The sequence below is a fragment of the Pseudopodoces humilis genome, chromosome 10 (assembly GCF_049639895.1).
Source record: "Pseudopodoces humilis isolate 2021_Gansu_Grassland_sample_001 chromosome 10, ASM4963989v1, whole genome shotgun sequence".
Lineage (NCBI taxonomy): Eukaryota > Metazoa > Chordata > Aves > Passeriformes > Paridae > Pseudopodoces > Pseudopodoces humilis.
In genome coordinates, this window is record NC_142209.1 from 14740534 (window position 1) to 14755720 (window position 15187).

The 15187-nt window shown below is 37.6% G+C and overlaps 1 protein-coding gene across 9 annotated transcripts in view; it reads left to right on the plus strand.

The window, feature by feature from the left end:
• The window catches only part of ARHGAP29 (Rho GTPase activating protein 29), a 52278-nt gene that overhangs the window by 20743 nt on the left and 16348 nt on the right, over positions 1–15187 (plus strand). For 8 of the 9 annotated variants that reach the window (XM_014250891.2, XM_088060447.1, XM_014250892.2 and 5 more), the window contains exons 3-5: positions 3137–3280; positions 12374–12470; positions 12811–12883. In XM_014250891.2, coding sequence (XP_014106366.1) covers positions 3137–3280; positions 12374–12470; positions 12811–12883 — 314 coding nt within the window. Of the gene's footprint in view, positions 1–3136; positions 3281–10190; positions 10373–12373; positions 12471–12810; positions 12884–15187 lie in introns of those variants that run through there. The other variant, XM_088060449.1, reaches the window with a different exon arrangement.

Here is a 15187-nt window from a genome sequence, read left to right on the forward strand (position 1 = left end):
TGTTCTGATCACAGATTAGGATCTCTTCTCTCAGAAGCGACAGACACAAGTGAGCATCTGTCTGGCAGAAAGCAGGGACACCATCATCATCTTGACTAGGCAAGAGATGCAGTTCTGGTCAAAAGGTGCCCTTGTGCTGACCATCTCTAGTCCATTGACCACAGTGTTCATGCCCTTCATGTGAGGGCTGCATGTATCCTGGTTAGACAGAGACAGCTGATGGGAATGGTTTGTGGCATATAGTCTTCAAATACCTTCATAAAACCCTATCCATCCCAACCTTGCCAATAAAAAGAATTAGTTCTGATGAAAGATTGTGAAGTATTTGGCTACCTCTGGAAGTCTGTAAAAGTAGATAAGATACAAACTCCAAAGACTACCTTCATAAAATTTCAAAACTTAAGTCTGCACTAGACATTTTTTAATGAAATAATTTGAATTACCTCTAAGTATTAATATCATAATTCTTGAAGATAACATGTTACTGTGATTTTAAGATATATTTTCTGTGTTGTCTGATCCACTTCGAGTTTGTGGGCATCAGTACAGCTATGCTGTTTGTCATTTTCATTACTGCCTTTACTGCCTGGTACTCCCAACAGCATATATTTTTGCATTGATGGAGTACAAATGATGGATTAAAGCCTGAAGGTACCATTAAAATTACTTGTTTTCATTTTGACAGCTATAAAATTTTTCTGTCTGTGAGAAGATGGCAATGGCCATACTGGCTTAGGCTAAAGCTGTGTCTAACCCGTCATCTGAGCTCTGATGATTGCCAAAATTGAATAGCTAGAGAAGAGTAAAAATGAGGCTGGCCATATACTCTGAACTGTTTTTGCTTAGTAGAATTCTTGAGCTGTTGCAAGTTAAATTGGTTTAGTACAGTGCTTGGTAGTTCAGCAGAATAAAGTGTGGAGTAGTTGAATGAAAAGTTGTGAAGACAGATTCAAAATGAATTAAATTAATTCAGACGCAGCAGTTATGTTTCGTGTGTAGGAACAGCTGTGGTGCAGCAGTCGTGGGTGCTGGGGAACTGGACTGCTGAAAGCAGCCAGTCTGGTCTAGGCTCTGAGCAGCAGCATCCACAGCTGTGCAAGGTACAGAACTCCCAACCAGACCTACCAGGGCATTTATTGACTCATCAGTAACTCACAGGGAAACTTAACGTGTCCAGCGTCTCCTTGTTTCCATGTAAACTTCTTGTGTCGATGCTGTGTTTTGGCAAGAAAGTCCACAGGTCTCTTACATGAGGAATCACCCTTTTCTGTTTTTAAACTCCTGCTTGCTCACTTTAATCATCTGAGGTGTGTTACATAGAATTGAAAGACATGGAGAAGGAATTGATTCTACCTGGTATTTTCATGCCTTTTTAAATTTTCTAGTCTTCTTTCATATCCCCTATAAATCGTTTCTTATCCAAGATTACAGCTTCCACTATTGTTGCTTTCATGGAAATTGCTCCAAGCCAGGATTTCTTTCCCCATTAAGTTCCAAACTCAGAGCTATATAGGTATGCCTTTATATTAATGTGTGTTTGTCATCAACAGCCTCTGCCGCTGCATTAGCTTCTGCTAATGTGGATGCACAGAATCATGGCCATGTTGACTACCAGGCTTTTGACATTCTTTTTGCTTTAGCTGTGCTTGAGTCAGTTAAAATCATTATATGTAGGTGTGAAGTATAGTAGTTATGAAGCTAAAGCCACAACTGTTCTTGGTTTCTTAAACAAGTTACTTAGAACTTTGCTAATTTACTGCTGTGCAAGATGGATTTTCCTAGACTTTTGTATGTCCTGTTACAGATAGAGCTTCCTTGTCCCACAGGAAAAGTGCCGGTGAATAGTAGATGGTTTTACCTTAGTGTACTTCCTGAGTCAAGGCTTTTTCCTTTGACGGTGTATAAGCCAGTGTGAATTGAAAAAAAAAAATCTCCTTATATGTGGCATGTAGAGGAATAAAGCTTGAAGCACAGCAGTCCTTAGGAGGCTTGCTATTGTACCTCGTACAAACATATAAAATTCATGTGTAGGCCCTGCACACCTGACAGCAGTGATCTACTGTACTGATTTGTCATGTTGTACTATGGATTCCTCAGAAAAATTTGGGTGCCTGTAGCCTAAATGTAATGTCTTGTCATCAGAAAAAATGGCTCTGAGTTGAAACTATTCTCTGAGCAACACTAGATCAATTTGCACTGTACTGTAATTGTCTGTATTGACCTGTTTGTTATCATGGCCACAGACAACACAGAATTGCTCTGCTCAGTGGGGAAGTGAGTCAGCTTGTATTAGATCCTCTTTTTCTTTTTCATAAGCTAGACTTCCCTGAATTTGAAAGCTTTTTACCACAACTTGCAACGCAGCACTCTAGCACATGAGAAACTTTAATTCCATGCACCAGCACCTCTTCTGTGACAGAACAGATTGTGGTTTAACCTGTGCTATGGATGCAACAAGAAGTATTTTTTAAAAATCTAAGATGGGGTTGGGATTTAGAGGCACATAGCAAGAGGCATGTGCTATAGAAAGCATTACCATCTTGGAGTGTGTGTTTGAGTATTTTTCTGATTTGGCCTAATTTAGGTGTTCAGCTTATCAGGACTGACATGCTTAAAGACAGACCTTTTTAGATCTAGCCTTGTATACTAAAGATGTTTAAGATTTTGCTGATTAAAACTAGCCAACATTTGCCAGAAATTTTAATTTACAAGCATACAAAAATGGTGTTGAATTTGTATTAGGTGAAGAATTACTTAATGAAAAATCAGAATCTGATTTTGTTGATACTTTCATATATGTAATTATCAAAATGGTGGTTGATTAATTTACATGAGAAAAAGATAATGGCTTAATTTAGAAACCTAAGGGTATTGGTGTAAAATTCCCACTTTATTTTTAAAGTATACTTGCTTGACTTTTTGTGAGAAATAAATTTGTGTAAATGATGTACAATATTGCAAGTTTGCTATTGGCAGCTGCAATTATAACTATATTTTTAACAATTTCTTTATTCTAAGTAGGTTGAGCTTCAATATGGCCTAGAATTCCATGCAACTGAATACCATCAAAGTGGTTTTTAATGTGATTGGGTGTTAATTCACTGTTTTAACGTAGTTTCTCCTTTACTTTTTTCAGAAAATCATGATGGTCTACATCAAGTAGTACATGAACGCCTGGGGGAGTTGCTACGTGTTTTAAAAGCAGTGATAAATAAACATCAGACTCTGAATTCAGTTGATATTCTTAGTGCTGCAGGAACAGTTATTGCAAAAGTAAAAGGTAAGGAATTACTACCTTTGATATTGATGGAAAATTGTAATTAGTGACTTGATTGACTCTGGCTTGTGGTTATAGATAGAATTCTACATATATAGAAGAAACTGGGTTTTTTTAAGAGTATTGCTTTAATACTTGTTTAAAAAGTGCCTTCCCTAAGTGAAGAGTAATATTAAGTAACTTGTTCTCTCATTGATGTGATAAAATTCTGCTTATAGGACGCTAACTGCAAACCCACATAGAATTTTAAAAGCAGGAGCCTTTTATTTTAAGCTTCCTTTATCTGAGTATCACAGAACAATATCACAGAGTAATAAACCTGGCATTTATCCACTTTGAAATTTGCCAAGAATCTTTGCCTAATTCTGTGAATCTGTGGGGATAATATTTATATCAGGTGAAGAAATCTCTGAGCAATCCAAATCTGGATAGTTGAACACTTAAAAATTTCATAAGTGGATCATAGCTATGTGTCAATAAAGGTATCAACAGCAACAAGAAAAAGTATTGCAGACGTGTTGGTACTTTCTATTGTTGATCTTTGCTACTGCAGTTCTTGGCATGCCAGACAAATGCAAATAGTGAAGCACTCAAATTCTCCAGCCCCAGAAACCTGCTCCTTCTCTGTGTAACCTTTGACTTCAGCTCTTCCTACTCTAGAGTCTGGTATATTACTGTGGAACCAGCTTTGATTAGGGTTAAATCTCTACCACTTTTCAGTGTTAAATCATGTAAGATATCTTCCTTCAGAGACACAGAGTTTAGTTTTTCTTCTTTGTTTAAGCCTTTCCCTCTTGTTTCCTATTTATCTTGGTGTATCTGAAATGTATTGTTGATTCAGTAAAGTGGGAATATCAGTTAAAATGCTCATGTGTTTAGCTTCCTGATTCCTAAATGTTGTATTCTTCCAAGCTTCTTATGGATTATTCCTATTGATAGGAAGCTTTGCCAGTTTGTTTGATCTTGGCAGGTACTAGGAGACGACTTCACATTTTCTTCCTGTTACACATAGAGTTTTTATAGTTCTGTACCTGGTATTTCAAATGATCATGGGACAGGACTGTAACTTCTGGACTTGCTTTAGAGGTTTGTACACTACAGGAGAAACACAGAGAATATCCCTTGTGGCGCTGTTTCCTTGTTGGTCATGGGGAGAGTTAAGTACATAGTGGTAGTCAGTGTTTAGTGAACATGTTAATTGTTTAGTGAACATAATTCTTCTACCTTAGTCAAGGTGTTTCCATGCTTAACTGCTCTGGTGATATAACTGTCCTCTACTCCGCCCTAGTTTCAGTGGACACAGGACAATTTAAGAAATGCTGAGGAAAAGTGACTTAAGTTATGCAAGTAAATTGTATCTCATCAGCATTTGCTGAATTACGTTTTCAAAAACCATTGCAATATCATCTATTCTCCCTGGACTACATAGTTTATTAGTATTGTTCTTGATGTGAAATGCCCCATATTAATCAGTCTGCTGTCAAAGTTCACAAGGTAAGGTAGTAGAATAATTTTCTTTGTCTTGCTTTTCAGGCTTTTGAGTCCATAATTTTGTTGGCTTTTTGTCAGTTTTTTATGTATACCTTAAAAGTCCACGATTACTCCAAGGTCACTATGTGTAGTTCTAGTACTGAGCTAGTTTTCCAGATCTAGATTCATCTGTTCTCTCTCCTATGCTTTTACTTCAGAAGTGGAGAATTAAGCACTTTGTTGAATTACATAATCTATTCCTGCAGAGTACTTGCAGCCTTCTGAATTTGATGCCAACTTTTTCTCTTCTTGATGTGTAGTGTTCTGTCATACAATAGATTGGTTGAACCCTTGGCAGATGCATTTGTATTCTGTAGTTTTTCTTATATATTTTTGTATCTCCCTGTTTTTATGAGTAGCTGTTACTTGAATGAGTTGGTTGGTTTTTTTTTAGTTCATTCATTTACCTTGATTGTGAAAAGAAGAAATAATTTTAGTACAAAGCTTTTTCCTTTTTTTTTTTTTTTGGCAATGCAGATATTCACAAATACTTTTTTCTTCCCTGAACAAATCTAGTTGTTTACACTTGAAATATGCGAGAAAGACTTGTATTGTGGACTTTACTCTCCGTTAATATATTGAGTTTAAAAGGAGCTACAGTCATGGGGGGATTGCATTATTTATGGAAAGAAAAACTACTCTTAGGAAAGCACAGTGGATATTGCATAATTACAGAATTTTGAAAGTAGCACCATCCTTTATTGTTTTAAGAAGGATGCTTTAAACAGAAGCAGCATAGTTATGTCTTCCAGTTTTCTGTCAAATGTGTCCAAGGTAGTCAAGTTCTAAGGCTGTACTTCAGGTGCACAAGAAAAGCTTGTGCTCAGCCATAACTCACTTGAACTATCTTATGTATGATATTGTATGATAAGACATTTCTTAAAGGAAAAAGGCATGAAAGGAGTTGATGTTCTGGTTACAGTCTTTGTTCTTGAGCTGGAGCTAAGTTCAAGTTTTGGCTTTTTCTCCTCTTAGTTGTATTACTCTGTGAATAATTTTCTCATTGGCAATGGTTTGAAATTACTTGAAAATCTAGCTGTAAGACTCCTGCTATAGGATCCGAAGTGCCATAATGCACCCTTGGGGGTTGGTATTGGGACTGATGCTGCTGAACATCCTTGTCAGTGACAAGAACAGTGGGATCAGCCAGATCACTGATGACACCGAGCTGTGTGGTGTGGTGACGTGCTGGAGGCAAGGGATGCCATCCAGAGGGACACTGACAGGCTGGAGAGGTGGGTCCGTGTGAACCTCGTCTAGTTCAACAAGGCCAGGAGCAAGGTCCTGCTCCTGGGTTGGGGCAATCCCAAACAAGCATGGGCTGGGCAGAGAATGGCTTGAGAGCGGCCCTGAGGAGAACTTGGGGGTATGGGTTGATGAGAAGTTTACCATGACCCAGCAATATATTCTTGCAGCCCAGAAAGCCAACCCTATCTTGGGCTGCATTCAAAGCAGTGTGGCCAGCAGTGTATTCTCCCCCTTTACTCCCCAGTTGTGACCCCCTACCTGGACTACTGCATCTGGAGCCCCCAGAATAAGAAGGATGTGGACCCATTGGAGCAAGTTTAGAGGAGGGTTACAAAGATGATCAGAGAGTTCTCCTGTGGAGCCAGGTTGAAATTTGGGGCTGTTCAGCTTGGAAAAGAAGACTGGGGAGACCTTAGAGGCCCTTCCAGTACCTGAAGAGATTACAAGAGAGTTGGAGAGGGACTTTTGGCAAAGACATGCAGTGATAGTACAAGAGGGGAAGACTTTAACTGAAAGTGGGCATGTTTATCTTAGATACACAGAAGAAATTCTTTGTTGTATGGGTGGTGAGACACTGGGACAGGTTGCCCAGAGAAGCTGTGGATGCCTTATGCCTGGCAGTGTTCAAGGCCAGATTTGATTGGGCTTTGAACAACCTCGTCTAGTGGAAGCTGTCCCTGCCCATTGCAGGGGGGTCAAATTACATGAGCTTTAGTCTCTTCCAACCCAAACCATTCTATGGGCCTTTGGCTAAAGTAAATACAAACTCGCTCTGTGGCAAATAGTCTTTCCTGTGATCCAGACTATGTGATCTGGTCACACAAATGCAAGGAAGGGGAACTTCAGATCACATTAAAGATGGTCTCAGTCAGTACTGCCTCCATATTTGTAGCCATTGCTGCAAACAGGTACTTTGATGCAAAGATTTTGTGTTTGCTCAGACACAGTGCTGTATTTGTCACACCTCTAGAGATGGAAATGGGGAGATTCAAGACTTCAGGTCTCTTTCTGACTAGTTCTTCAGTCCTCCCTCTCTGTGAACAGTGAAGCCTTTGCTGTATGAAAACAAACTACCTTCCCCCAACATAATCTGTGGTAAATGTGAAGGCAGTTTGCCTTTAGCACCTGTTTGATTTTTACAGCTGTTCTTTTTCTGAGGATCATACTGCTCCAAGTTTATATTCAAACTGAAGTGTATGACAGCTGGTACTGAGAAAGCAGAAATAAAAATACAGCACACTGTGGTGACTGTAAACATATCAGACCTCAGATTTGCTTTCTTTGACCTGTGTGTAACACATGCGTTCACAGGTTTTCTCTGTGGTTACTTCACCAGAGGTAATGCAGCTTTTGAATAAACAGGAAGCTACAAGAATGTGAGGAGCTGGTAGAACATATCCAGTATCCTTTTTCCTTTAGCTTCCCTGTCTTTGTTAATGTGACATTATGAAAAGTTCATGTGACTCATCTGTTTCTTGTCATTGGAGGACAGAACTATAAAAAGATATGGAAGCACTCTGTAATTGGATTTATGACTAGGAAGAAAATTAACCTGGCGTGGAAAAATTCTGATGCTTATTTAGGAGAGGAAGAAGTAGAAACAAGCTGGGATTTACATGTGATTCCACCTCCTGGTTTTTAAGTCTTTGAATAATGTCACAGTTTCAAATCCAGTTTTTCTTTAGAACTTCATCTAGGGATATACTGCTATTATAACAAATGCCTTTTGCTCTTCATTAAATCAGTTACAATAACTTTGCAACCTTAGTGACATGTGAAGTCTTAGTATCTTGTTAGGTGTTCTGATAACTATGACAAGTTGCACCGTGCTTTATTCATAATGTCCAGTGCAATGATAGACTGCCCCCCTTTAGATTACTGCAAATGTGAATATTTTGAAGGCTAACAAAAATTAGAGCACTTGTGACCCTTTTTCAAGCTTTGTGGCCATTCTTCAGGGCCACAATGGGAATGATACAAAGGTGCTCCTGGTTCTGCTTTGGATATCCAAATGTTTTTCCTTTTAGGCAGATTGAAGGAAAAACTAGCTGTAACATATTATCTAAATCTTGCTACAGAGAATCATGCTTGGCAGTATAGACTTGTCAGACTTTTGTACTATTTTGGACTGAGGTTGAGGGAAAATAGTGGTGAGAAGAGTGGGACATGATACATTTGATTTCTCTTGTTATAACTTGGACATAACACGCCTCACTGGGCCTCTTTGGACTCTACTACTTATATATGCTTGCTTGAGTGCTTAATGAAAAATGTCTTTAAAATGACACCTCACTTGACCGGAAAGAATTGAAACTTACTGAAGATTCTTGCTTGGAACCTGTTTAGACTCCCATTTCTGTAAGTCACTTCCCATTCTGGCACAGCATCATATTCATAGTTGTTATTTTTCCACTCAGTGCCTTTAAATAGTTGATGGCTCCAGAGTACATGGTTCTGATCCCATGCTGAATTCAAGTTTGTACTCTTCTTCTGCTCTTAATTACACCCTTTGGCTTAATCACTAGAATGAAGACTGATCCCTGGTAAAGCTGAAAATTACACTTGTCTTGTAGAAAATTCCTATTTAGGCATAGGCTTTTTTGTTGTAGCTCTGCATCAGAAAGAAATAACTCAAACAAGATGAAGTAGCCAGTTTTGTTGGTGTATTTGTGATGTACATTCTGAACAAAATTGATTATGGAAGGAGTAGGAAACAGTTCTTTGAAATTGTCTTTTTGATATCCAGCTCGAGTTGAGGAGGCTGCCAAACCTGGTAGTAAGTACAGGCTGGTGGAATTATGTGGTAGTAAGAACTAAAAGTAGAACAGTGGGGCTTAGACAGCCTGGTGATCCTCTCTAGGATACAGGAATATTCTTCTGCCTCTTTCCAATTTCCATACTATAGCTCTTTACTTATGTTCCTCTCCCCATTTATTTTACATGTTTTTGAAGATGAGACGTAACAACAAGAAGTATTACAAGTCTTTGTTTTCAGAGAGGGAGTGGTCTTTTGGTCTTTGTTGAGTTTTTTGTTTGCTTGGGTGGTTGTTTTGTTTTTGAAATAGTTCTGAAAGGTTTTTGAAAGCATTGTTGTGAGTTTAAAGATAAAATTGGTTGCAAAGGTACTCAATTCCAAGAAGTCAAGCCAGTTGCCTACTTCTTATAAGTCAGCTTAAAGCATGGATTGAGAATGTATTCCTGTCTAAAAAAAATACATGGTGATGTTACCATATATATCTATCATGTATGAGAAAACTGACCTGTTAAAAGCATATTCTGCAAGCTTGTCCAGGCTCTGCAAGGCAGCTTTGCTGCTGTCAGTCCTGCATGTGTGTGTGGACAGCAGGATTGAGGCAGTGAGCAAACTCGTGTAGACTCCAGCATGGCTGTGTCCCGTGGCTGTGTGCCTGCAAGCTCACTGAACTATCCATCACCTTTTAAAGGCCCTGGTTGCCCTTCAGTCTTAACAGCTGTCAGCTTTTTCTTCATCATTTTAGAAGCATCGCTCAAATGTCCTCAGGCAATGCTTCAGCTTCTGGGATTCTCACTTCCAAAACCTTCATGGCTGTTTTGGGTTCCCCAGCCTGGTCTGGGGAACCAGAAATTGAAATTGAAAAAAGTTTTGGTGGCATGACCCAAGAGCTGAAACTGCAGCCTACTGCAGCATTTTGATGAGATTGCCAAACCCACCTCAGTTTGAAGACAGCTTTGGAAGTAGAGATCCACTACAAGCTTGCATTTCTGGTACTGGATTTGGATTTTAATGTATCTCTTGTCATATGGTGTTTTGAAGTTCATTATGTGTCACCTGAAATCTTGCTTAAGAGTTGTCTAGTTGTATACTTTGAAATCTGTAGAACTATAGATAGATAGATAGCTGTCATTTCCAGACATGGCAAGATTACTATAGTTCATTGTTGTCAGTAGCTATTGTGTGCAGTCAGGATGTCCTGGGGAAAGAGAGTGCGTGGTTTAAAGTTGACGTTAAGTACATCAGCATTCCAGTGGTGGTAAGCTAGAAAAAAGCTGGTGGTATTCTACTGAATTACTAAGAGATTAGACTAACCTGTTTCAGGAGAAAAGAAGTAAATCTGAAAAATTTGAGACTTGTTATTCCTTCTGCAATGGATCCTGAAAAGAAAGGATTTCTTTGGCATATAAAGTGTAAAGCTTAACAAAACTCTTCCTGGAACAGGAAGGCAGAGTAAAACAGACGGCATTTCTTTAGGGAAAGGTTCTCTATATTAATGTCTTGTTAACTAAGTGGAAGAAGTGTTCTCTCTCCAAAGACACTGCAGCTATGCGAATGTTTCCATGGTAAGTGCTTTGAATGCAAAGACAATTTGTGCTAATTCCTTCTAATTTTGAAGCAGTTTGCATTTAGTGCCGGCTGTTAAATGATTTTTCCAGTCATTAGGAGCTGGTAATCAATAGGTCTCATTGTGGCTGTTTTTGCTTGATGATTTGGAATGCAAAGTTTAGTTATACACAGCATTATTTCTGGAAAGTTGAGGGTTTCAACTAATCTGAATTAAAAAAAAAAAGAAACCCACTGCTATTTACAAAGTTATTTAAAAAGAAGCCATCTGTGGAGCTTTATCAAATCTCATTTCAAATAAAGGTGCCAGAGGCATTTTTTTTGTGTAATTACAAAGTGTAGCAAAACGAAGAGGTAGGAGAAGCTGTAATTTAGTAGTGAGTTGTGTCAACAGAGACTGGTAATGTTATTGTAATATGTGATAATTGTTTTTTTGCTGTAGGCTTATTACAACATTACTTTTTTATCTGCAAGTTATTGTAAAAATAGCCCATGAGAAAAATATGTATTTTCTGTAATGGCTTTGTCTAGAAAATAGTTGTTTTGAAATGTTTATCAAGTCTCTTGACATACTGTGTAAAAAGGAATGGATTTAACTATGTTACTTGACTGGTTAAAAACTTTTCCTTTCACAAAGGAAGTCTAATGGGGGAGCAGATTACTGTACTTTCTTTGTTTGTTACCCATTAGTATTTAGGCACCTGGCAGGAAGTTTGAATACTTTTAAAGATTAAAGCCTGTTAATTTGCTGAGAAAATTTGTATAGAATGGGCCACGTTTTAACATTACTTTATTTTTGCTACTTCTACAAGTCATTGTATTCTATTTGTATTTGAAATGTAAGGAAGACAAATTAACCATGTTAGATTTTGCAAAATCTGTGATGTGGGTTGAGTTCCTGCACGTGTGTCATTGCAGTATCTCTGAAATAGGTGTGAGCATATGTGACTTACACATCTAGAGAATTAAGAATATTGCATTGCTTAAAAAAAATTAAAAAGTAAACTTAAAATAAAATACTAATGTGAAGTTGTCATTTCTCACAATGTAACTCTGGGAAAAACTTCCCTCCAGAGGATACAGCTTCAGCTCAAAGGAATGTATGCAGCTTTTCTACAAAAAATCTCCCAGTCACCGGTGATTATGGAGTTAAGTTGAAAACAGACAAAAATGGTCGTGCTTTTTGTCTTGTCCTTTCTCCCTCCCTCTTCTTGTTTAGTAGTTGTTAATAGAAACTCTGGATGAATCATTCTTGTCTCATTATTTTAGCTTGCCATGGAAGTGTGCTAAAGGCTGTGTTGAGTGGTTAAGTACTTGATCACCACTTTAAACCATCTAGTTTGTTCAGGAACACTCCTTCCTATTTGGGACCACCAATAGTTATGGTGAGTTTCTCCCCCAAACAAGAAAAACCGAGGGGCTTTTGCCAGACTATGAAGCTAATAAATGGAAGGGTTTTGCAGCAGACACCACCTTTTGATAGCTTTCTGCTTGCCTGTACTCAAGCCAGAAATGCTGTGTTCTGGATTGCATTCAGTTGAGGAGGCACCCCTACTGCTTCTGTTTGGAATTCTGAAATTTCTGCTCAGAAAAGAAACAGCTTTTCCAATATCTGACTGCATTTGTGAGCTGCTTTGTGCTGGTGGTGCTGCTGTGTGATTTGTCTCTAGTTGGTAAATGACTGTTTTTGTTGTCCATGCATTACCAACATTTTCACACAAAGCTGCTCCTTAGTGGGAAGATACAGGAAGTGCAAGAGTAATCTGATTTCATTGTGGAAAGCATCTGGATTGTGTTAATTTTTTTCCTTTAGTGTTTACTTTCTTACTAATCTTCTTTAAAACTATGTTTTTTCAATTATTCAGAAAAACATAATGTTGTATGTTCTGTAGGAGACTTTGTGTATAAAATTTGTCTCTAGGCCTGGTAAACTTGCTTAATTGGCCCCACCGCTCACCCTTTGGTTTTCTTTTTTTCTTTCTTTTCTTTTGTTTTGCAAGCGGTGAACTTCAAAGAAGTTAATGAAGAAAACAAGAGAGAACTCTTCAGTGAAGTATTTTCTTCCATTGAAACATTGGCATTCACCTTTGGAAACGTGTAAGTTGGAATACAGAAGGAGTTTTTAAAGAACTTAGTGGAGCTGTAATAATAAAAGCTTTTAATTTTCTTTTGGACAACTATTTTCTGATAAAGTAATTTAAATTAGCTACATCTAGAACAATTTTACTCTTTTGGGTTTTTGTCAGTTTGGGTTTTTTTCTTAATAAGGAAATCTAGGATGGTATAGAACTTGCAAAGAATATAAGAGTACTACTAAAAATGGTTTGCAGAACTTTTAAAGGGCTTAATAACACTATCTGAATTTTTTAATTCAGTGATTCAGAATTGCTTGGTGAGATAAAGTAATGAAGTAACACAATTCTTTGTTTTCTGGCAGTGTTTCAGACTTCCTTATGGGAGATGTAGACAATGGCTCGTCATTGGGACTTCCTGTATCTAGGAGAAGTCGGGTAGGCTAAACACGTTCTCTTGGAGTGTAAGATGATATCTGTTAAAGGAGACTTCAGTTCCTCTCAAACTCTGCATCATGGAGCTGGGACACTTGGAGTCATCTGAGTTTTAAAGCAAGATTCAACCCAGGAAAAATGTGTTTTCAAGGTTTCAAATACTTGAGTCTTCTCTCAATTCTAAATGATAGTGATGACTTGACAGGGCTACCTGCTGTCATTGTTTTTAAGATTTTTAAATTGGTTAAGTGAAAATAAATAGGGAAAAGTAAGATACTTGAATGATTGCTTGGTGAAGTAGTTAGGACTCTATTACCTCTATTCCTAAATCTGGAAACCAAAGGGTTAATGACTCCATTTTGGCTTTTAAAGTTGCATATTCATGACAAAATGACCTTTTCTTCTTTCTGAGCCCACTTTGTGGTCTGTTTCAGCAGCAATTCACTAAAAGAACTGTCAACTTAGAGGTAGTCAAAGAAAAACACAAACTTCCCTTTAAACACACTGAAGGCATGATTGAAAAATGCTCAGTACCAAATTTTGTTTCGAATTTTTGTATATTGAGAGGCAGACATTCCAGTAAATCAAATAAAATTAAGAGTTACATGCAAGGAAGATACAATTGATAATTAATGTGTATTACAAGCTAAATTGTAACAAGGTTAAAAATATTAGATTGTGCATTTTTTTTTACTTGAAATGTACTTACAACTTAGCATTTCTTGACACAGGCTTGTGTGCAGCAAGCCATGCAGCTGCAGCTGAGTAGTCTTTTCAAACTTTGACTATGTTCGATAATCTATCTTTCTCCTATGTGTGGTATCACACAAATGCTACTTCTGTAGCTGCTACAAAACTTACCTTCATAAACAGTGTGGAGTAAAAGTAGTCTACTCAGAAAACTGGTTCCAGCAAACTTTGAATTATGTCACTGATAAAAAGTATGAAATAAAATAGCATGGAACCCAGCATCTCATTTAAAATAAATGACATTATTTGAAAAAGTGCTGGTTCATCCAACTGGATCACCAGCAGAAGGAAGGTGCTGAATTTGCCAACATTTTAATCGTGAAATGGTTTTGCGTTTCAAAAATATATGCCTGTGGAAATAGATGGTCTTATATGTTGTGTTGTGAAGTAAATGATTGATTCTCTCTAAGATCACTCTTCTGAACATGGGGATGGGGAGAAGGCCTAGGGGGAATTTCAATATAGTGAAATGAAGAAGGAATTCCATTCTAGGTGCTTCAGAAATCATCAGCTTATATTTAAAACTTGCTTTTGTACTATCTCATGCTTTTCCTAATGTGAAGGTGAGCAATTATAAATTTTGGAGCAGGTAGAGTGACATAGTTCAGTTTCTTAGAAATCTATCTTAAGTGCATTTTCATTCAGGCAAATAAATACACATTTAACAGGTTAATAATTTTGCCTTAATCTACAATTCAGAGAGCAATTTGGAGGCCAACTAGGAGTTGAGTGTTAAGAGGAGTTAAATGCAAAATATTTAATAGCTGTATTAACTTTTTTCTGTAGTTGTGTGTGTTCAGTGGTTGATCATAGCAGCTAGCTAGCTGTATTTTAAATAGAGCATAACATTTTGGTAGAATTTAACATGTAAATATTTTGAGGGTCAATTAAGGAGAAATATTTTAATTGCCTCTTTAGTTAGGGACCTCCCTTATTAAGCTGATGAGGATGGCTCCAAGGAGGGGGGTGGGCAGCACTGATCTTGCTTCTGTTGACTGCAGGGGAGTCTACATTCTTTACTTAAGGCATTCCACTTGGAATCTTAAGTTAAATGATATGTATACCCCCTCTTAGCAAATGTAATTGTTCTCATTTCAGCTCTTGTAGTTCAACCAGATGTACAAGGTGGAAGCAAAGATATTTTTTAATTAAAAACAAAAGCACTTTAAAATATACTGAAAGAGACCAGACAGACGTGTCTGACCTTTCATTACTCAACAAGCTATTTGAATGCTATTTGATGCTGTGCAGATCTGAGAGCATAATAAAGGAGGAGTATAAAATTTTCAAAGTGTGTGAAGAGATTTGCCTGTTAGAGTCTTGGGTAATGAGGGGAAAAAAAGAAGAGACTGGTTGAAGTTGGAAACGAAAGTCAGGCTTTTAATTTTTGCTAGGACTACTGGGTTGAGTCATTGGTTGCTTGAGAGGGGTGAGCTGTATGGATCACATTCTGATAATAAGTTGCAGGACATATATAAAAGCATTTGTTCTCGCTTGCTTCTAAAATTTGGTATTAAATATTTGCAGTGGGTGAATATGAAAGAATGAGTGACCTTT